Genomic DNA, 19,821 nt, shown 5'->3' with positions numbered 1-19,821 from the left:
AATCGGCCAGGAGACCGGACGTTGAGAGTCAGGAGCCTGGACCTGACGTTCGACCGAACCCAATGTACATCTCTGGCTTTCTCAAAGAAAGCCTTGCACAAAGAGACGAGGCCATGACATCGTGCACGACACGTGCGTTGACATCGCGGCATCGCCGTTAGTCACCAACCCGAGTTCACTTTGGCCCTGCTGGTCTCCGTCCAGAAATGGCGCATCTTTGACCCTTGAAATGGACCCTGGGATACAACCCGACTAGATGGTAACCTCACCTACTCCCCACGCCAATCGTGTCAGAATATTCCTTGTTGGACAGGTCGGCAACTGCCGTACGGGCCCCCCCGGGGGGGGATAGGGGGCTTCGACGACGCCAAACCAGCCTCCCCTGTCAACCCAACGCTCTCAGCCCCTTCATATGTATACTAGTAACTCGCTAGTGACGTGGGAGGGCGATATGACCTCGTCTGAGGTCGGATTGGGCGGGTTTTGGCAGTGCGGCCAGCAAACCCGTGTGGGCATGGTAAAGCCAAAGTAAGCAGGAATGAGCCTAACCTCAATCAATATGTACATACATACTTGTAACGGGCCTAGAATGCACCCCATGGCACAATGTGAGGCTCTGCAATTTCGCGACCGGGGTCCCTCGAGCAGCCATTTCCACCAGGTTTTGTCATTGCCGTGCTTATAATTGACTATAAGTAGCGGTAAAGATGTCTCTGAAGCAGCTCTCAGTGCATAATGTCGGGGCATGTCGCTGCATTTCGCGAGCTCGATGAACGGGCAGGTCACCCCACAGCTTACAATAACATGTGTTGGCATGCAGATGTCATATGAGGGCATTTGAAAGGGTTTGAACTTTGGACCGTATGGGCACGGCCCCGATTGAACCCGGGTTTTAGTCACGCCACGCTGTCTGGCACCTACTTCACGGTTTCCTGCTTTGTTGGGAGCCGTGCTCGGCGCGACTGAGGCAGTAATACACACGTAAATACATATGTAGGTCAGCCGCGGGTGCGGGCAGAATGGTGGAGCGGGCTTGACGCGCATGCTGCTGTTATTGCCTTATTGGTGCGTGCTAACCAGAGTTTCGTGATTCGTGCAGCGCAAACTCAGGCATGAACTGTCACGAAGATGAGATGTAAGAAGGGAGGTTTATAACCTTTACTAGGACTCGGGACAAGGCAAGTTACGTCGTGAAAGGAAATGTCAAACACCTACCGCTACGCAGTACTCCGGCTTGCCCCTCCCCCCTCAGGGCGCTCCATGCCGTGCACCCCGGAATGCGGTGTGGGGATGGGGTGGGGTGGGATGGACTGGCGGATGGTGGAAGTATCATATAGGTCTGCTGGGGGCTGCGAGCAGCCATACTACCGGTCATGATATTGCCTTCGGTAGCTCAGGGCGCCGCGGGCTGGGGGTGGGTAAGTGAGCGGGGATGGGGGCTCGGACTCAGCGGGGGCACGGACTCAGGGCGTGGAAGCCAGCGAGAAGCGGGCGAGAGTAGCGCCGATGTGCCGGGTGATGTGCGAGCAGAATACAGAACGCGGCATTCGTCATTACGGGGAAACTAAAACAGATAGCGCCAACCTTTTGCGCCTCGCGCTTTCGCGCGCAATTTCCGGGATCCTCCAACGCGTCGATTCCTCCGTCTTGCGTCCTTTCGTGCCGGGAGCCTTAATTATCGATACAATTTGTGATATATTGTATGTTGCGCTGGAGCTCTAATGCAAACGCTGCGCTTGTGCGTTTACCCCGCTCTGGCATAGGGCTTGCGTTTTCATAATGTTACGCCTTGCAATACATACATAGAAAGGCGCATTATTTGCACGACAAATTTCGCTGCGCTCGGGTTTCAAGGTTATAACTCAAGTCAAAACTGGAATAACCGGGAGGGCCCCGCTGCGGGAACTCGATGCGACCGCAATGGCTATTGCCCCTCCCCCTTCGGGGGAAGGGGCAAGCCAACCTGGGGCTGCTGGGGCAGTGGGGCTGCTGACCACGCAGTACGCGCACATGCAGGACAGCAGGAGTATGCCAACCTGTCACTTACCCTGTCCCATCGCACCCACAATGCCACCTCGTCTGAGGCCGAAAGTCATCTAGTAGCCTCACCTCCTGGAAATACGGTAGCCGGGGGCGGGTTGGCGCCAGGGCTTGCATCTTCGGGGAGCGGCAAGAAATTGCCCCCATTGTAGGCCTCGGGCGAGAAGGATTGGGCCACGGATTGGGCATTTCCCGGGGTGTGTGATGGGACAGGGTTCAGGCAGGTTGGCGAGGTCCCGTAGGGTGCAGCTGACGCCCGTACCCCAAGCAGACAGCAAACAGTTTGCAGCGGCAGAGCAGGAGTGCATGGCTGGTCGAACGCCGGAGTTACTGTACCGACAAGTTGCTGGCTGGCTGGAAGTTTGCTGATGCGCATTCCTCACGCATTCCCCGGGGTGCATTCTCTCCGCGTGGGGCTGCATACGGCCCCTGAATGTCGCCAACTACCCCGTTCCGGGGGGTTTGGGTTCCAAACGCTAAAAACTAGGCATTTTGGGCCCCTGGATGCCGTGAGCGAGAACGTGCTGAGGGCCCTTCCAGCGCCAGCGGCGCCGGCCTACCCCTGGAAGATGCAAACCTGCGGGGTTGCGCAAGGCCCCGCCAGCCAGATCTCCAGTCGTGTCGTGTCCAGTTACTAAGCGCAGCCAGCAGGCGCAGCGCACACACACGTCACGCTCCTGCTGCCTACCACGTGCTCTGCTTCAGCGCTCGTATCTTAAGAAGGCAGGTGCGGCGCCAGTGACAGACTTCCGAAATAGACCATCTTTTGAGAAACTGCCGCCACATCTTTCATCCCAAAAATTTTCCGGGGGCTCGCCCCCGACCTATGCACGCTTCGTGTCAAGCCAGGCGGGGTGGCAGGCCGTGTCAGCAATCTATCAATCTCCCATTCGTGCCGTGCATCCATCTCAAAACAGAAACTCCACACAAACACACAGCTTGGTACACATGGCTGGTACTGGGCATCTGGTGCAAACAAGCTTGTCCTGTTACAGCGTGCGGGGTAAGGTTGCTGTTGCCCCCAGCCCACGTTTCGGCTGCGGCACAGCAAAATATTCCGCCGCACGGGATGTGCCCCTGTTACAGCGTGCGGGGTGAGGTTGCTGTTGCCCCCAGCCCACGTTTCGGCTGCGGCACAGCAAAATATTCCGCCGCACGGGATGTGCCCCTGTTACAGCGTGCGGGGTGACTGAAAAAGCACCGGCTCTATGGCTCCATGCCAAAACGTGGCCCATCCCCACGCCAAACCCCAGCGCCCTCTCCCACGCTCACCCACCCACCCACGTAATGACTCCCCTAGTAGAAGGCTGCCCTATCTTAGTGTGCCCCCACGGTGCCAGCGGGACACGGCCGTAGATAGAGGTTCCTGGGGAACCTCAGTCACCCTTGCCTTGGGCCCGGACAAGTGACAGAAACGCCCTAAAATGTCGTCTGCGAATCTCAGAAAGACCCCTCCAAACCTGAAGCGATTCCACAGACTTTTGGCCACAAGAATCAAAAAGGTTTTCCGCCGGAGGCATTTTTGACGAGTGTTGCGGAACTAATGCGTACGTAGACCAGAGCGGAAGGCGGAGTGGGCTTGCAGGCGGCACGAGAGTAGGCAGTCAGTAGCGCAAGTTGCGAATTCCCATGTTACCTCGTAACCGACGGTAAACGCTGTGGACGGTCGCGCCCATGGCTGGCTGACGGAAGCTGGCTGCTGTATGGGGATGGCTGGGCTGGACGACGCCGGCCGGGCTGGCGTTGGGACTACCAGAAAGGATGCGCCCGAAACCAACCTGGAGAACACCAGCGCCACCGGTGCCCAGCACGACATGTAAGGGAGGGAGGGAGGGACAGGAGGCGTGATGCACTGCAGCGTAGAAGCTATGGCGCTAGGCGCGAGGCAAGCAACGTCAACCCCAAAGCAACCGCGAGGACATGGTGCGCAAGCCGGGCTGCGGGCTGTGGCTGTTATGGCTGTGCGCTGCGCGGGGGGACTAAACGAAGAACAAGCTAAGTACGGGGACGTGATGGATGCGGTTAAATGAGCAAGGGCGCCGGGCGGCCGAGGAAGTAACGACAGCGCGATCGCTGCATGGCTCATCCCGGTCGCACTGCGGTCGGCATGGGCGCGTGCGGTGCATGCCATGCGACACCAGGAAGCCACCAGCAGCAAACGCAAACGAATCCTCCGCAGGGGCGGCAAGGGACGCAAGCATACGCAGACAAGGAGGCAAGGGGTGCAGACAGCAAGCAGTTGACGGATGCGGACCGCATTGCGGTTCCCCACACCCGTTAGGAAACCGGCAGCCGCACGGGGCGGCGGCTGCCGGCCGGGTGGGGGCAGGTGCGTTAGTGGGGTGTGCATGCGCGGGCTAGGGGCACTGCAGGCAAGGCACACGGTATTCGACACACTGAAACCCCTGGATCGGCCGGTATCGCCGGTGGCGTCATCTCCAGAGGGCTGTGTATGGGTTGGGAGGCCGCCGCCGCACAAGCCCGCAACGAATACTCCTTTTGGGATGACGCGATGGCGACACGCCGCCATGGGGGCGGCGGCACGTGACCAAGGCGGCCGCGGGGGCGGCGGCACGTAGCCGAGGCGGCACGTGACCAAGGCGGCCGCGGGGGCGGCGGCACGTAGCCGAGGCGGCCGCGGGGGCGGCGGCACGTAGCCAGGGCGGCCGTGGGGGCGGCGGCACGTAGCCAGGGCGGCCGCGGGGGCGGCGGCGCAGAACCAGGGCGGCCGCGGGGGCGGCGGCGCAGCGCCAGGGCGGCCGCGGGGGCGGCGGAACGTAGCCGATGCGGCCGCGGGGGCGGCGTAGATGACCCCGCGGGTTGTCGCAGAGGGCGGCATGTCCGCCGGGGGCGAAGCGTGCGCGGGCGGCGAGGATTGCGCGATGACCTGCTCCGCTCGCCGGATGCCTCGGTGACCTCCACGCGGCGCCGTTTGCTGTTAGCCATGCTGATGCCCGGTACGGATAGACACAAGTAGGTAAAAGGTTCAGGCTGACTGACACCCAGAGCACTACATGGAAGGCGGAACGGCGAGCGCGGACGAAACGAGTGTGTGTTGTCGTCTAAGGCAGTAGGATGCAGGCTGCAATTGCTGTCTGATCGAGAACGGATATGTGGACGTTAAACATAGCGCGCAGCCATGTAGTGAACCAGTAGAAGAAGTTGCCGAGGAAGTGGCGATGCGGGCGCATGCGCTACCGCGTGAATGGTGGCTGCACCCGCAAGCGGGAGGCTCGCCCTTGCCAAACACTTGAAGACGGGACCTCTAGTAGGTCCCTGCCACTTTTTGGGCAAATTTCTGTCAAAAAGAAGGAACATACGAGCACTGCTCTGCTTGCCAGCAGTCAAGATCCCTAACAAGACGCCTGCCGGTCTCAATGACTCAACCTGCGCGCCGGTGCCATCTCCCTAGGCGACCCCGCGCGGCCGCGCCCCCCTTGCTCCATGTGGTCTAGCCCACCTCCTCCGCTCTGCACCTGCATGCACACAGCGCCCCCTGAGCCACTGGGCTGCTTGGCGTTGCCCTCGTGAACACGCTCACATCCTGCTGCACGCTGCTGTATTTGCTGCCTGCTGTCCTCCCCCTCCCCGCACTAAGCAGCGCGTAGTTTAGGGTTAAACTTCATATTACACCAGTCCCCGCGCAAGCATAGGATGTGCATTGACGGGTAAACCCACAAAAGCACATCGTCTATCTATAAGCACATCGTCTATCTATAAGCGGCTGGGACTCAGTACGAAGAATTTCAGGACGGGGTTCGCACCACACCGGTACGGAGTACGGACACGTACGAACGGCACGCAGCAGCGACCACCACCAGAGGCCCCCCCTCTCGACGGTGATTCTGGATGAGCGGCCATTTGCTGCTCCGTAGCAGGCTTGCTCCCGTTGCAGCCCCAGCGGCAGAGCCCCGTGCCTCCACTCAAACCCATGTTCCTACCCGACACGCCGCCCCCCTCAACCTAAAACTGGAGCAGGCGGTCGTAACCCCCTTCCCCCGCCACAGCGCAGCCTTGCTCCGTATAGGGCCCCGCTCCATCTCCACTCCCGCCTCTCCCTCTCCCCCTCCCCCTCGCGAACGCCTCCACCCTCTAAGCCCGACCCCTTTCTCACGCATAGCCTCAAAAGCCGGGCGTGACGGGCACACCGCCCGGCGGCACCGGCATGCCGCCCAGATCGTCAATCAGCAGCGCCGACACCAGACTGCCGGCCTTTATGACGCCGGAGGCACAGGGGATCTCCAGCAGCGCGTTGGCGGATCTCGCTGACAGCAGCCGGCTGCTGATCTGGTTGCCGGTGCTCACCGCCCACAGCTCCATAGACCCCAGGCCGGCGGCGCCGTGGGCCGAAGCCTCGTGCGGCGGCGGCGGCGGCGGCGCGTGCAGCGGGTCCTGCAGGGTTTCAGGGCGAGGACAGCGGCGGGGAGGTTGCGACACGTGTGGGCAGTGGTCTCAGTGTTGGGGTCCAAGTGCATTGCCTGTTGCCAGGACGCGAAGGACTGCGGCTCTGTGTAGGGCAGGCACAGCAGAGCTTTCCGCGGCGCTGACGCCACCGGCATACCCTACACCCCCCCGCGGCTGCAGTTTCTCCTTGCAGCGCGACAGTTTCCTTACCGGATTGGTTCAGAGTTAACCCCCCGCCACGCTACCCCCGTCCGTCCACGCGGCGCAACGCGCCGCGCGGTCCCCGCCCGCACCTGTGCGGCGGCTGCCTCCGCCACCGCCGCCTTGAGCGCGGGCGTGCTGCCGAGCGGCGGCGGCCCCCACTGCAGCGTGCAGCGGTGGTACTCGGGCCGCTCGGGGTCCAGCTTGATGTCCACGGCCAGGCGTGCCGCCACACGGCGCAGCTGGGGCTCCGCCCAGCCGCCCATCTTGCGCAGCGCGGGCAGCACCACCAGGTGGAAGCACACGAAGCTGCTCACGGGGTTGCCTGCAGGGCAAGGGGCGGGGGAGGAGAGGCGGGCGGGTTGGGGCGGGGTGGTTCATTCCAGTCCCAAGCCGAGGCCAGAGAGTGGGGCGGGACGCGCACGAAGAGCTCAGCGGAAGGGGTTGAGGAGGTGAGCGCCGGCAGGTGGCCGGGGACATGGGGGGCCCTGCACGCACGCACGCACGCACGCACGCACGCACGCACCGCACCCGCACGCACGCACGCGCACGCACGCACGCACGCACGCACGCACGCACGCACGCACGCACGCACGCACGCACGCACGCACGCACGCACGCACGCACACACAAGCGTGCATCGCATACACTGTCGCTGCGCATTGTTTTCCTTGTGCTCTTTAACACACACAAGTGACGCACGCTGCTGTCTTCTGACGCACGCCCACGCACCCGGCAGGCCGAACACCAGCATCTGGCGGCCGCCCTGCTGCGGCAGCGTGAGGGTGGCGAAGGTGAGCGGCTTGCCGGGCTTCATGCGCACGCGGCCAAAGTGGATGGTGCCCTCGCGCGCCAGCAGCGGCTTGATCAGGTCGCGGTCGCCCATGGACACGCCGCCTGGGGTGTTGCAGACGGTAGTTAGGGGGGGTTGGGGTAGGGTGGGCGGAGGACGGTGGAGCTGGACTTGGAGGAAAATCGCGACAGGGGTTTGCGTGTACGGATTTAGGGAGTTTGTCGTCCAGTCACAAGGACTTAACAGCGTCCAGCCCCAAGTCAGCCGAGATCCAGTGGAAGAGCCGTTGTTACCAAACGTTAGTGTTGCTTGTGCAGGCCCCGGGGAAAAAGCCTGCAGTGTTCCGGTGCTGGGCTGTCGCCACCACCATCACCAGCCACCAGCGAACGCATACACACATACACAAGTACGCTCACGAACTCACCCGAGGTGATGAGTACATCCACGCGCTGCTCAATGGCCGCAGCCAGGCAGCCCTCCAGATGGCCCTCCGTGTCGCGGGCCACACCCATGTCGACAACCTGTGTGTCCCGCATGCGTGCGGCGTGTGTGTATGGCATGTCTTAAGGGGATACAAAAATACCCACCAACCGATTGTGCGTACCAAGGGAGCCGAACCGCGCTGACGTGTGTGCTGCGTGGAGTGTCTTCCCAGGCAGTATGGGGTGCGCGCATGCCATGTGGCGCAGCACGGGTGCAAGGTGTGTGGGTCCAGGTGGGCTCCTAAACCCCTAAACCCTAAAACCTTCCAGGGCACAAGTCCACAGGTCCAGGGCAAAGCCCCCGTAGCAGCAGCGCCCAACACATACCATGCCGTTGCCGAGGTACACATGCTCCACATCCTAGGCCGCACCACGTACCAACCCAGGTCTTCAAGCCTTGGGATCCATTACAGTCTTCCTGTCGCTCTCCCTCCTCTCCACCCCTCCTTTTTCCTCCCCTCACCTCCGCTCCCGCCTTGGCCGCCGCCGCCAGCAGCATGGCCCGGTTGGCGTCACGGATCTGGCCGGGGCCCAGCGGCGCCGTGGAGGGATCCACAACCTCGTCGCCTGTGGGGTGTGTGTGTGTGTGTTTCGTGGGTGTCTGGATCGAGATGGAGGGTTAAGGCGCTGTGGAGAGCGCGTGGAGTACTGGTGGCAGCCAGGCAGCAACCAGGGCGCTTCAAACGCGTGTCAACCGTGTGTGTGTGTGTGTGTGTGTGTGTGTGTGTGTGTGTGTGCGCGCAGTGCACGACACGGCAGCATCGCATGGTCATGCCCCGGTTTAGCTCCGGCCCCAGTTTAGCTGAAAGAGGTTACATGTGGGACGACAGCCGTGGAGTAACCAGAGCCCCAGTAACGTACGAGACACGCACGCTCACCCGAGGAGAGAACCCCGAATGAAACCCGGTGCTCCTCGCGTCCGGAGAGGGGAGGAAACCCAGGCCCGGATCACTGCAAGCCCTACCGTTGCTGACCTAAGCCGGGGGTCGGCGTCATGAGACTTGCCCCTTGCGAGTCCCTAAGCCGACAAGCTAGGGCGAGGCCGGTGGCGTATCCGCTGCAGGCCGCACAAAGGTCAACCCCTCCAAAGTCATCTGACGTTTAGGAATGGGTGCTGGTTGGGGACTAGGTCTCAGCGGCACGGAGGCCGACGCAGACTCGTGAATGCAGCTAGCTGCGACCGGAAGTCAGCAATCACCTCCACACCGATTCTTCGCACTACAGCTACCTCCGCAGCCCGATCCGAGACATCACGGCACGCGTAAAGGCGCTGTCGGCCGTGCTCTTGTGCCGCCACAGCAGCCAAGCCCACGGTGCCCCACGCCGTCTGCGATAGCTCTGGTGGCGCTTGATCAACCCAGTTCAGGTGCACTCGATGCACACACGCCGTTGCAATCATTGGGCTCCTGCCCCGCTGCCGCCAGGCGCACACACGCACGCACCTGTGGACAGCACTGCCACCCGCGGCGTGGCGTGCACCTTGAGGCTGACGGCGCCCACTGTGGCCAGGATGCCCATCTCCGCCACGCCCACCCGCTCGCCCGCCTGGAGCACGGTGTCACCCTCCCTGCGGTGTGGGTGTGTGCAGCGGTGGGGCAGCGGCACCGGCAGCGGGTCGTCAACATGCGGGCGAATGGCCGGTAACTTAGATTGCGTATTACGGTACACGGTAGACCACAAGCTTTAGGACTGACTCCTGTGCTCTACACGCGCAGCAGCTCGAGTCCTTCAGTCCGGAGGGGTCCGGAGCCGTCCCCGCAGCCGCCCCCTGAAGCCGGCTCAGCCAGCCTCCAGTGGGTGTGCGATGGGGCGGTGTTCAGGCAGGTTGGTGGGGTCCCGTAGGGTTCAGCTGACGCCCAGACCCCAGCAGATGGCAAACAATTTGCAACGGCAGGGCAGGAGTGCGTAGGCCGTGGAGGCAGAGTTGCTGCGTCGCTTGGGGGATGAACCACCGGGCAGCCTCCAGTGGGTGTCGGGCTGCAGCAACTGGACTACGCCTGGGATGTGCCGTACCACAAACCAGGCTGTGCCGTGCTCAGCTGCCTCGCAGTTGCATTCCCCCTGCCTGCCCCTGCACTGACAATACGCGCCATCCTGCGTCCGTGGACTACGGGATCGCGCCACCCTGCCCCTTACCCGCCAAGCTCCACCACTGCCAATAACGACAAGCCTCTAGGGCTTAACCCCTAGCCTCACGAGCCTCGGCTCGTGAGGGAGCGCACAACATCGTTGTCGACTTTGGCTTTCGTTGCTTACTTTTTGTAGCCTGTTACGGGCTCTGATGACTCTGGTTTAGACTTGGTTCAGACTGTGGGCTCGCTAGGCGGGCTCTTGTGGGCGTCTTTTGGCTCGAAGTTCCATGGCGGCCGGCCCGCGGCCTCCGCGGCTGGCCAGGCGGGTTCTTCCTTGTTGCTGCTTCCCGGTTTTCTGTGTGTGCAGGCTGTAGGTGGCCCTCGTGGCCGTCTGTGGCTGGGCGCAAGCTTCGATGGGCAGCTCCTCGGCGCCTCTCCTCGTGGCACCTGGTCAGCCGTCGTTCCTGCTGGCGGCCTTGCTGGCTCTGCAGATAGTTAGCATACGGGTGCCGTTCGTAGCATGCCGGTTCAGGGACCGGTTGGCGAGTAAGTTATGCCGGTCGGTCCCGGGTGTCGGTTTGTGAGTGCCCGGGCGGCTGTTTCCCGGGCGCCCGGGCGGCTGGTGGGCCTGTTCGCCCCCGGGCGCGCGCGTGGCCTGTTTGGTGGGTCGGTCTAGTTCGCTGGTGGGGCGGGTGGAGGGCGGTGTGCCCGTGGCGAGGTGTTCTGGTGTGCTGGTGGTTTAGTCAAGTTCCGGCTCGGTTTCCCTTTGTGGTGCATCGGCACAGACGTTTCCACGTGGGCCTTCGTGCCAAGACATTGTGCGTGGGTGCTGCCGCCAAAAGACCTAAACGAGATGAGGGGTGTTACGTGGCGGTGGGCCTTTGGCGGGCTTCGGCTTGGCTTAGACTCATGCGCGTAACACTATGAAGGTCGGCAGCCAACCAGAGGGCGGGTGTTGTTTCTCTGAGTCGCAGATGGCCCTTCGCGGCGTGAGTATGACGAGTGTGGTGGGAACGAATGCGTACGTAGACCAGAGCGGACGGCGGAGTGGGCTTGCAGGTGGCACGAGAGTAGGCAGTCAGTAGCGCAAGTTGCGAATTCACATGTTACCTCGTAACCGACGGTAAACGCTGTGGACGGTCGCGCCCATGGCTGGCTGACAGAAAGCGGCTGCTGTATTGGGATGGCTGGGCTGGACGACGGCGGCCGGGCGTTGCTTGGGACTACCAGAAAGGATGCGCCCGAAGTGAGTATGGCGTGCCCCCGCGTGTCGGGCTGTCCCTTCAATTGTCGGGCTGTCCCATCGCACCGACCGCACACACCATAATGTTTGCCTGGCTATCGATCATACAGACCTGCCCCTGCCCCTGCCTTCCCCTGCACTGACAATACGCGCTATCCTGCGTCCGTGGACTACGGGATTGCGCCGCCCTGCCCCTTACCCGCCCCATTGCACCAACAACTGGCCAGTGCACATACTATATCGTTTTGAGTAGGTATCAGTCTAACTTCCACATTCCATATACTCCTGCTCTGCCGCTGCAAACTGTTTGCTGTCTGCTTGGGGTATGGGCGTCAGCTGCACCCTATGGGACCTCGCCACCTGCCTGAACCCTGTCCCATCACACACATACCATATGTGTGTATGGATACACCTGATTACCCCTTTGTCATCCTCAGAAGCTGTAGCTCGATACCGAGAAAACCACAGGTCCTATGGCTTAATGGATAAAGCGCCGGTCTACGGACACACGTCGACAACCGGAGATTCCAGGTTCGATCCCTGGTAGGATCGTTTTGCGTTTTGGCCCCACACTGCACACGAACATCGCACATCTAGGCCGCTTATAGCGCGCGAATTGCCACCAACGAACGATTAAGGTACTTTCGCATGTGTTGGGCCTGAGCGGCCTTAGGACGCGCAAATCCGCTGGAGGCCCTAATCCCGCGCCAACCTAAGCAGTAGGTAGCTGTCCACTACGGCACCAGCGCCGCGCGCGCAACTCACGTGATGTCGGAGCCCACCGGCCGGATGTCCTGCCCTGCCTTGGCTGCCTTGCAGATGCGCACCCGGCGCTGGCTGCCCTCGCCGTCCGGCAGCTTCTCCGTGTCCTCCACCTGCACCACCGCGTCCGCACCGGGCGGCACAGGCGCACCTGCGGTGGCGACCCCCCCAGGCAGAACCCCTTGGCACCACGGCTCTGCAAGCACGTGCCACTTTTCCATGCGCAGGCGCACCCCATCCCACCAAAACAGTCCTCCCGTTTCACATCCGCAAATACACGTCATGTCCATGGATGGCTGCTGCCTTCCTACGCCTTCCTGCGCCGTCCACTTCAGGGTCCATCTCCCCGCACCGTGCCCTGCACCTGCCTGTGGTGATGTAGGCTACGCTGCCGGGGGCAACCGGCAGCTGGTCCAGGTGGCCCGCCCGAGACTCGCCCACCACCGGGAACTCGCCGACGCCGTCCGCCGCCACCACCGCATAGCCGTCCTGCGGCGTGGGGTATCAGTGTGCCCAGGGGCGGGGGCGGATGCAGTTCCGGGTTTGGGTTCGCGCTCACGCCGGGGACTTGCAGCAAGCGATTGAGTGAATAGGGTCATGGTCGCGGAGGTTTCGGTGCAGCGCAGGGAAGGCGGCCGCGCACCTTGATGGACGCCGGGAAGGGCGGCAGGGAGTCGGGTGCGCGCACCTCCTCTGCCAGCACACGGCCTGCATGGCAAGCGTACCGCGTGGGATCAAACGCAGTCGCCAAGGTGTTTAGCACGATACGAGCTCTCAATGCGCGTGATCTGGTGGCAGATGTTCAGCCTGGCACGCACGTGCGGCGAGCGTCCCTAAACCGCACGAAGGGGTCACCGTGGCCACCCACCCAACGCGCCGGCGAGCCCCACGGTCACCGCGCCGAGTGGCCGCGTGTGGGACAGGACGATGTCCTGCGCCTCCGGTATGCTGATCATTTTATAGGCGGCTGCAGCCATTTTGCAGGTGATGCCAAATAATTGCACTTGCTCCGGGACTAGCGAGCAGCGGAGACGCCCTGCCCAGTGCGACTTGAGCTACAGGCAGCTTATGTATCTGGTTAAGGTGTTAAAGGATGTTTCGGGCTGTAACTCTGAGCGGACGACCGGATGGTCCACGCCTGCACGACTTCAATTTGGGGCCCCTTTGCATTTCTCCTGGCAAAATATGCATGCATGCACACATAACGCTCTCACATTTGCGTGTCATTAAGTAGAGGCGCTGTTACGAAAACTAGTACTTTTCCCGGTGAGCTCACCGACGACAGAACCTTGCACTGGAGTAAATAAGATAAGCACGGACAGCCTCTCGTCGATAGCACACCCGAACCCGGTGTCTGCAGCGGTTGAATGGAGGTGGACCTGAAGCCGGTGGACCCGAAGCCAGAGGGCCAGGAGCTCTGTGTGCGGTGCCACAAGGAGCCTATCAAGTAGTAAGCAGTTGCAGTGCCGCTCGGGGCCGAAACCCGTTCACCAGTGCCGCAGGCGTCTCGAACGGCCTCCCCTGTCTGACACGCTTTTCTGCAGTATGACCTTGCCCTGCCGGCACAAGACCCTGTGCACCCACTGCGCGGCACGCGTGGCGACAGGTGCGCGGCACCGGGGGTTGCCTAGCATTGCTTGACACGCGGCGGTGCAAACCTCTCCCCTCACCCTTACCTCAGGCGGTAAGTGCATCACCTGCCACCAGTTCTTCAGTAAGCTCAAGCACATCCCGGAGCCGGGCGAGGAGCAGGAGGAGGACACTGAGGAGGAGGAGGACGAGGACGGTCGAAAGGGTGCTGACGACGAGGACGAGGACGAGGAGGAGGCGGACGGCCGCACGAACGGCGTGGTGCGGGCCTAAAACAGGCCGCAATCCAGGGGCTGAGAACCAAAGGAGAGAGGCGGGGTACAGAAGTTGAGTAGGAGAAGTTTCAGGGCGAGACGCCTGCAGGGGCTGGCAGCGTTGGAGCTCTGTGACAACAGCTGCAGGGTACTGAAGGCATTGGGCAACAGGCATAGGCGCAGAGTATACAGCCAGCACTGCTTCGTGTGGCGCATCCGCTGGAACAATTCTCGGCGGAGGACCAGGCCAGGTTGGGCCCTGAATTGGACACACCTCGGGCAGTAATCTTACGGGCGTTTGGTTCAGTAAGACCTTGCAGTCTGGTGGGCATGAACGAAAGCAGTAGCAGCAGTAGGCGCATGGTCGGGCTCGGCATAAGCAGCATGCAGCCGCACCGCCAGCACAGGGGTGGCCCGGCCATGGGTCGCGGCAGCAGCCGGGCGGGCAGCGGTGTGGGCAGCTACGTCGGCCACAACGGCAGCGGCGGAGGCGGGGGCAGCAGCGCCGGCAGTGACGGCCGCGGCGTCCGCGTCCGCGGAGCGGGTGGCGCACCTGCCGCTGCGGCCGCACTGGGCATCACACTCGCCTACTTCTATCTGTTCCACCGCCAGCGCTACGGCCGCCGCCCCGCAGCAGCAGCGCCCTTGCCAGTGGCGGCAGGAGTGACACTGGCCCCGATGGCGGCGGCGGCAGACAGCGCTGCCGCCGGGAGCTTGCCTGGCGGCCCTGGCGAAGCTGCGCTGCCGCGGACCCTGGCAGCCGTGCGTGGTGGCATTGTAGGAGCCGCCCGAGGGGTTGGCGGTGCCATTGGCAGCGTGCTGGCGGTGCTGAGCCGTCGGGGTGGCCGGGCTGTGGCAACGGCTGCGGCGCGGGGAGGGGCATCTGGCTCCTCGGCACGTGACGCTCGCCTTGACGAGCCCCTGGCTGTCTTCCGTGTTGAGCTCCCGCCGCCGCTTCCGTCACCGCGCGCCGGCAAGGAGGGGCTGATGGGCGAGAAGGAGACCCAACAGCCACCGCCGCAGCAGCAGCAGCAACAGCAGGAGCGGCCGGGGTCGGTCGAGGTACGGCTGGTGGATTTGAATCGGCTGGCGGCGGGCCGGCTGGGAGCGGCGTTGGCGGGCTTGGAGGAGGCGGCGGCGGCTGGCGGTGTGGTGGGCCTAGATGCGGAGTGGGCGCCAGAATTGAAGCCGGGCGTGCGGCACCGGTGAGAGCAGGGATCGGGGGAACGGGAGAAGGAGGAGTTTGCAGAAGGTGGCTGGAGAATAGCGGGACTCCCGTGTGTGTACGCCATTGCGGCGAACCATATGCTGCATGGGGGGACAAGGGTTGCATACTCTTCGCACGCCTGGCGCTACCATTGGCTGCGCCGACCCCACCACCCGCTCCCTCGCAGCATCTCCGTCATCCAGCTGTCCACTGCCGATTGCTGCTGGGTGCTGCGGCCGCCACCCGACCGCGGCGGCGCCAGCGCGGCTGTTGGCGGCGCCAGCGGCGGCGCTGGTAGCGAGGGCGCTGGCAACGGTCATCCGGCGCTGCCGGCTGCAGTGGTGCGGGTGCTGACGGACCCACGTGTGGTCAAGGCGGGTGTGGGCATACAAGAGGACGTGAAGCGTCTGGAGCGAGACTTCGGCGTGCGGGTGAGGGGGCAGGCGGGAGCCAGCACACACACACACGGACACACGGTGTCATGCACGCGGTGCACTCATCTAGCCCGGCAGTCGGATTCGAGCTTCGGTCGGTTTCGCCATGCTGCAATAACGTTGCCTGGTAGCCCCGCAGCCGCCCGCGCGCACCCCAGAATTGTGTGGGATCCGTTCATGCTGATGCCCGAACGTCCCTGTGCCCCTGCGCCCACTGCCCTCGCCGCCACCCCACCACCACCCCTCAGGTGCGCGGCGCGGTGGACGTACGGCTGGTGGCTCAGCGCGTGGCGCCCGACTGCCTGGCGGCCGGCGGCAGCTTGCAGGCGCTCACCGGCAGCCTGCTGGGGCGGCGGCTGGACAAGGGGCCGCAGCGCAGCGACTGGGGCGCGGGCCGCCTGGACCAGCGCCAGGTGGGCGTGATGGGCGCGCGTGTGTGTGTGTGTGTGTGTGTGTGTTTGTGCGGGTGGGGGTGGGGGGGAGGAGGGGGTTGCAAGGATTGGTACAGAGAAGGGGGGGGGGGTTGTAAATGCCAGCCCAAACTAAACCAAACCACGCGCATGTGTGTGTGGGGGGGAGGGAGGTGTACTTGGCTGCACATGAATGCTTGTGCGCGGTCAGAAAGGGTGTGCTGTAGCTGGGGTGGTGCCGGCACCGGCGAGCTCGCCCTGCACTCGCACGGCATCGCATGATGCTGCGTGTCTGCTGCTCCTTCTTCCTGCCTCCCGCCACCCCGCTTACACGCGCCACAATCTCGCCCCTGTCCCTACTCCCGCCACCCCAGGTGGTGTACGCGGCGCACGACGCCTGGCTGTCCCGCGAGCTGCTGCTGGAGCTGCACCGCACGCACACGCGCACTGCGGCCGCTGCCGCAGCCGCAGCCTCGGCAGGCGGCGCCGCCCGCCAGCTGCCGCCGCCGCCGCCGCCGCCGGCCCTGGACGTGCTGGGTCTGGCGGCGCCGTTCATGGACGTGTTCAGCGGCTTCAAGACCAAGAGGCTGGAGGCGGCGCTGGGACCGGCACGTGGCTCCCAGCAGCAGCAGCAGCACCAGCAGCAGCAGCAGCAGCAGCTGCTGCTGCTGCCGGGGCCCAATGTGGTGGGCCCCACGGCGGCGGCGGTAGCGGCCATAGCGGCGGCCTCTCGCGGCGCTGGTGGCAGCGGCGCCGGGCGCGCGGCGGGTGGCGAGGAGGGCAGCTTGGACGGCAGCGCGGCGAGCGGTGGCGGCGGCGGCAGCAGTGTGTCGAGCCGGCGCAACAAGGACAACAAGGCGCCCATCCGCAAATCGGTCTTGTACGAGAATTGCCGACTGCTGGTGCGTCTGCGTGCGTTTAATATGTGCTCAAGGGAAGCGGAAAGCGCGTGTGCGTACATACCGATTGTGCGTGTCTCGCAGCGTGGCGCACGAGGAAACGCAGATGCGGCCGAGGCGCGCAGCAGCTCTTCATGATCAGGATTCGTCTCGGGGGCCCGGTTCCCTTACACTTGACAGCGTCCGTTTACGCTCAGACACTGCAGCTCCCCCGCTCCGCCTGTGCTGCGGGCCCCTCCCCCTTACCTCCTCCCTCCCTCCTTCCTTCTCAGGCCCCCGACGGCGCCGTGCTGTGCACGTGCGGCGCCAAGAAGGTGCGCTGGTACCTGGAGCGCGGCCTGGCGGTGGTGGAGGCGGAGGCGCCCATGACCATACGGCTCAAGTTCGAGCCGCGCGGCCGCGGCCACGCCGACGACGAGTACTACCTGGTGAGGGCGGTAGCCGTTGGGTGGGAGAAGATTAGTTACAGCATAGTCAGAGAAACATGCCGCGTCAAATTGCCTATGGCAAGGGAGTGGGGGTTGTACGGTATGTGCGTCGTTGTAAACGGCGTGTGAGAAGATCCTGTCCAGCACTTTTTGGGCTACTTACGATAGAGGGAAGGCGGGATGCCGCGCCTTTCTTCGGCGTTATCCGCTCTCGGTTCTGGCATGTGACCTGCACCACCACCACCACCCCTCGCTCCTGGCCCCCGCCCACAGTCGGACAAGGAGAACCGCTGCTGCGTGTGCGGCTCTGACGGCGAGTACCTCCGGCACAGCGTGGTGCCGCACTGCTACCGGCAGTACTTCCCCACCGCCATGAAGAGCCACCTCAGCCACGACATCGTGCTCATGTGCCCGCCCTGCCACAAGGTCCGGGCCGGGGATTTGTAAATGCGAGCCCAAACTAAATCATACCAAGCCAAACTAGCGGAGCACAGGCAGGGGGCTAGGCCAGTCTGAGTGGCGACCCCGCTTGTACGCATGCGCCCAGTGGCTACGCATCTGAGCTCTGCGCCTCTGCCTCCCAGTCTCACCTGCCATGCCCCGAGCTGTGCTCCTTCTGGCTTCTCCACCATCCCCACTGACCTCTCCCAACCTCGCCTCCCCCCGCCCTCGCCACTCCCTCCTTCCATCTCTTCCCTCTCTCTGGCGCTCAGTCCTGCAACATGGCCGACCAGGCGCGCATGTCGGTGCTGGGCCGGCAGTACGGAGCGCCGCTGGGCGCCGCCACCGCCGCCAAGTTCCTGCACGACACCGATCTGGGAGCAGTGCGCAGCGCCGGCCGCGCGCTCACCAACCGCAAGGTGCCGTGGCTTCGCAGTGTGCTTGTGTGCGTGCGTGTGCATGTGGCTTCCGCGTACAGCATACCTGCTGGACCGTGTTGGCTGTGCAGCGCGCTTCTTTGCTTGTACTTGTGCTAGCGACACATGCGCTATGTTGTGCGTACAGTATGTGCGGCAGTGCGTTTTTGTATTGTCGTGCTAGTTGCGGACGGGGCCCTTGCATTCCGGCGCCCCTCGCTTGCATGGCTTGACGGCTACCGTTAACTGGAAACACCCAACCTGCCGCCACCCCCGGCAGGTGGTCATCCCGCCCGAGCGCCGCTCCGAGCTGGAGGCCGTGGTACGGCGGCACTTGGGTGTGCAGCACGACCAGCCGCTGAGCGAGACGCAGCTGCAGCAGGCGGCCGACGTGGACCCGCGCACAGAGGACGAGAACTGGTAGGCAGGCCTGGCGAGGGAGGGAGGGAGGGAGGGAGGGAGGGAGGGAGGGAGGGAGGGAGGGAGGGAGGGAGGGAGCAGCGGCCGTATGGCCGCGTGCAAATGCAACAGTGATTTGGCAGCGGCGGCAGGCAACAGCGCGCCTACGGCGACGCACTTCGCGCTGCCACACGCCCTAGCCGGCATGATCCAGGGCTTGTCGCCCGGGCCGCCCACCTGGCCGCACCCCCTGCGGGTGCATGCATGCATGCCCGGTTGCTTGCACCGCACCCTTTGCCACCGTACCCATGCGCCTTACGACCCTCCCTGAGCATGTCATGGTTGTTTTCATACTGGGAATGACGAAACCGAAACCAAGCCCCGCCCCCGACCTGGCTTGTCCACCGCAGGCGCAGCCACGCGCAGGTGGTGGTGGCGGCACTGGGCGGCGGCACCGAGGCGCTGGAGGGCTTTGTGCGCGGCTGGCGGCAGCACTTCCTGGACGTCATGGCGCCGCGCCACATGCCGCCGCACTGGCGCGTGGATGCGCGTGTCGCCAACAGCAGCGTCAAGCCGCCGCCAACAAAGACGACAAAGGCGACGGCGACCGGTGGTGCAACTGGTGGTGCAAGTGGAGGTGCAGATGATGCCGTGCAGAGTGGGCTTGCGGATGACGGCGCAGGCAGGGGGGGCGCGTAGTACAGGAACGTGGGCCTGTGGCCCGTCTTGAGTTGGCTGAAAGGATGCATGTGGCGGTGTGCGTGCGGAGGCGGCGAGAAGGGATCCGAAGGCCGGGGGTGGCCGCATAATGTTCTGGTAATGTTGCATTCATAATGTGGTGTTAGGAAGGCGCGCGAAGTGTGGACTGGCGACGTGGAGTAGGAAGGCCCCGCCAAATGGCATGAAGGCAGCAAGGCGCTTAAGCGATGTGGCGGAGGGTGCTGGTTGCAGCGTATGAGAGGGGCGCTGCATACGGTAATCGGCATTGCTTGCTTATGACGTGGGACAGGCGGATGTATAGCCCTGATATATCGCCCTGTCGTGGGGAGTTGAGACACGCCGGATCGCCTGGGGCGCGATTATCGTATCCTTTGGTAGCTGACAATTAACCGTGACACTGGGTTGTGCTCTGTTTATGATTGAGAGCTTACGGAGGAGACAAATCAAAGCGTGCAAGGGTGTTCATGCCTCGAGCAGATCGGCCCTGGGAGGCCCTGGGGGTTCACCGGTTCAGCCGTGAGTTTAGCGGGAGGCCGGGCGACCCGTGGGGAGACCCGGCGGGAAAGGGGCGGGACGACGCATCTTTCTGACTCTCACAAACTTGAATGCAGACCAAGAACACAAGA

At 63.6% G+C, this 19,821-nt stretch overlaps 3 protein-coding genes across 3 annotated transcripts; 2 read left to right on the top strand and 1 right to left on the bottom strand.

Moving 5' to 3' along the window:
- Positions 1–5,145: 5,145 nt before the first annotated feature.
- CHLRE_10g451400v5 (uncharacterized protein) lies at positions 5,146–13,077 on the bottom strand. Its single transcript, XM_043066974.1, has 10 exons — positions 12,866–13,077; positions 12,641–12,705; positions 12,366–12,486; positions 12,001–12,148; positions 9,363–9,487; positions 8,384–8,487; positions 7,863–7,959; positions 7,378–7,542; positions 6,738–6,970; positions 5,146–6,432 (listed from the first exon to the last, which is right to left on the bottom strand). The coding sequence occupies exons 1-10, from the start codon at positions 12,972–12,974 to the stop codon at positions 6,163–6,165; spliced, it is 1,437 nt and encodes a 478-aa protein (XP_042920371.1). The 5' UTR covers positions 12,975–13,077; the 3' UTR covers positions 5,146–6,162.
- A 150-nt stretch (positions 13,078–13,227) lies between these two features.
- On the top strand, positions 13,228–14,023 carry CHLRE_10g451350v5 (uncharacterized protein). Its single transcript, XM_001698461.3, has 3 exons — positions 13,228–13,447; positions 13,542–13,603; positions 13,679–14,023. Exons 1-3 carry the CDS (start codon positions 13,365–13,367, stop codon positions 13,858–13,860), a joined length of 327 nt encoding a protein of 108 aa, XP_001698513.2. The 5' UTR covers positions 13,228–13,364; the 3' UTR covers positions 13,861–14,023.
- A 54-nt stretch (positions 14,024–14,077) lies between these two features.
- CHLRE_10g451300v5 (uncharacterized protein) lies at positions 14,078–19,783 on the top strand. The gene is made up of 9 exons (XM_043066973.1): positions 14,078–15,046; positions 15,236–15,479; positions 15,731–15,895; positions 16,267–16,794; positions 17,064–17,219; positions 17,493–17,645; positions 17,933–18,079; positions 18,357–18,496; positions 18,886–19,783. Exons 1-9 carry the CDS (start codon positions 14,172–14,174, stop codon positions 19,172–19,174), a joined length of 2,697 nt encoding a protein of 898 aa, XP_042920370.1. The 5' UTR covers positions 14,078–14,171; the 3' UTR covers positions 19,175–19,783.
- Positions 19,784–19,821: the final 38 nt, after the last annotated feature.

The sequence above is a fragment of the Chlamydomonas reinhardtii genome, chromosome 10 (genome assembly GCF_000002595.2).
Source record: "Chlamydomonas reinhardtii strain CC-503 cw92 mt+ chromosome 10, whole genome shotgun sequence".
NCBI lineage: Eukaryota > Viridiplantae > Chlorophyta > Chlorophyceae > Chlamydomonadales > Chlamydomonadaceae > Chlamydomonas > Chlamydomonas reinhardtii.
Note: the sequence above shows the minus strand (reverse complement) of the source record. Positions and strands in the feature narration are given on the sequence as shown.

Bases quoted from the DNA above. Each gene is read 5' to 3' on its own strand.
- CHLRE_10g451300v5 (XM_043066973.1), top strand. From the start codon at position 14,172: ATGAACGAAAGCAGTAGCAGCAGTAGGCGCATGGTCGGGCTCGGCATA. The intron at 15,047-15,235 runs GTGAGAGCAGGG...GCTCCCTCGCAG, and splicing joins AAGCCGGGCGTGCGGCACCG to CATCTCCGTCATCCAGCTGT. The intron at 15,896-16,266 runs GTGGGCGTGATG...CCGCCACCCCAG, and splicing joins GCCGCCTGGACCAGCGCCAG to GTGGTGTACGCGGCGCACGA.
- CHLRE_10g451350v5 (XM_001698461.3), top strand. From the start codon at position 13,365: ATGGAGGTGGACCTGAAGCCGGTGGACCCGAAGCCAGAGGGCCAGGAG. The intron at 13,448-13,541 runs GTAAGCAGTTGC...GCTTTTCTGCAG, and splicing joins CACAAGGAGCCTATCAAGTA to TATGACCTTGCCCTGCCGGC. The intron at 13,604-13,678 runs GTGCGCGGCACC...CCCTTACCTCAG, and splicing joins CGCGGCACGCGTGGCGACAG to GCGGTAAGTGCATCACCTGC.
- CHLRE_10g451400v5 (XM_043066974.1), bottom strand. From the start codon at position 12,974: ATGGCTGCAGCCGCCTATAAAATGATCAGCATACCGGAGGCGCAGGAC. The intron at 12,149-12,365 runs GCAGGTGCAGGG...TCGCCACCGCAG, and splicing joins CGTAGCCTACATCACCACAG to GTGCGCCTGTGCCGCCCGGT. The intron at 7,543-7,862 runs GTGAGTTCGTGA...GCAACACCCCAG, and splicing joins GGATGTACTCATCACCTCGG to GCGGCGTGTCCATGGGCGAC.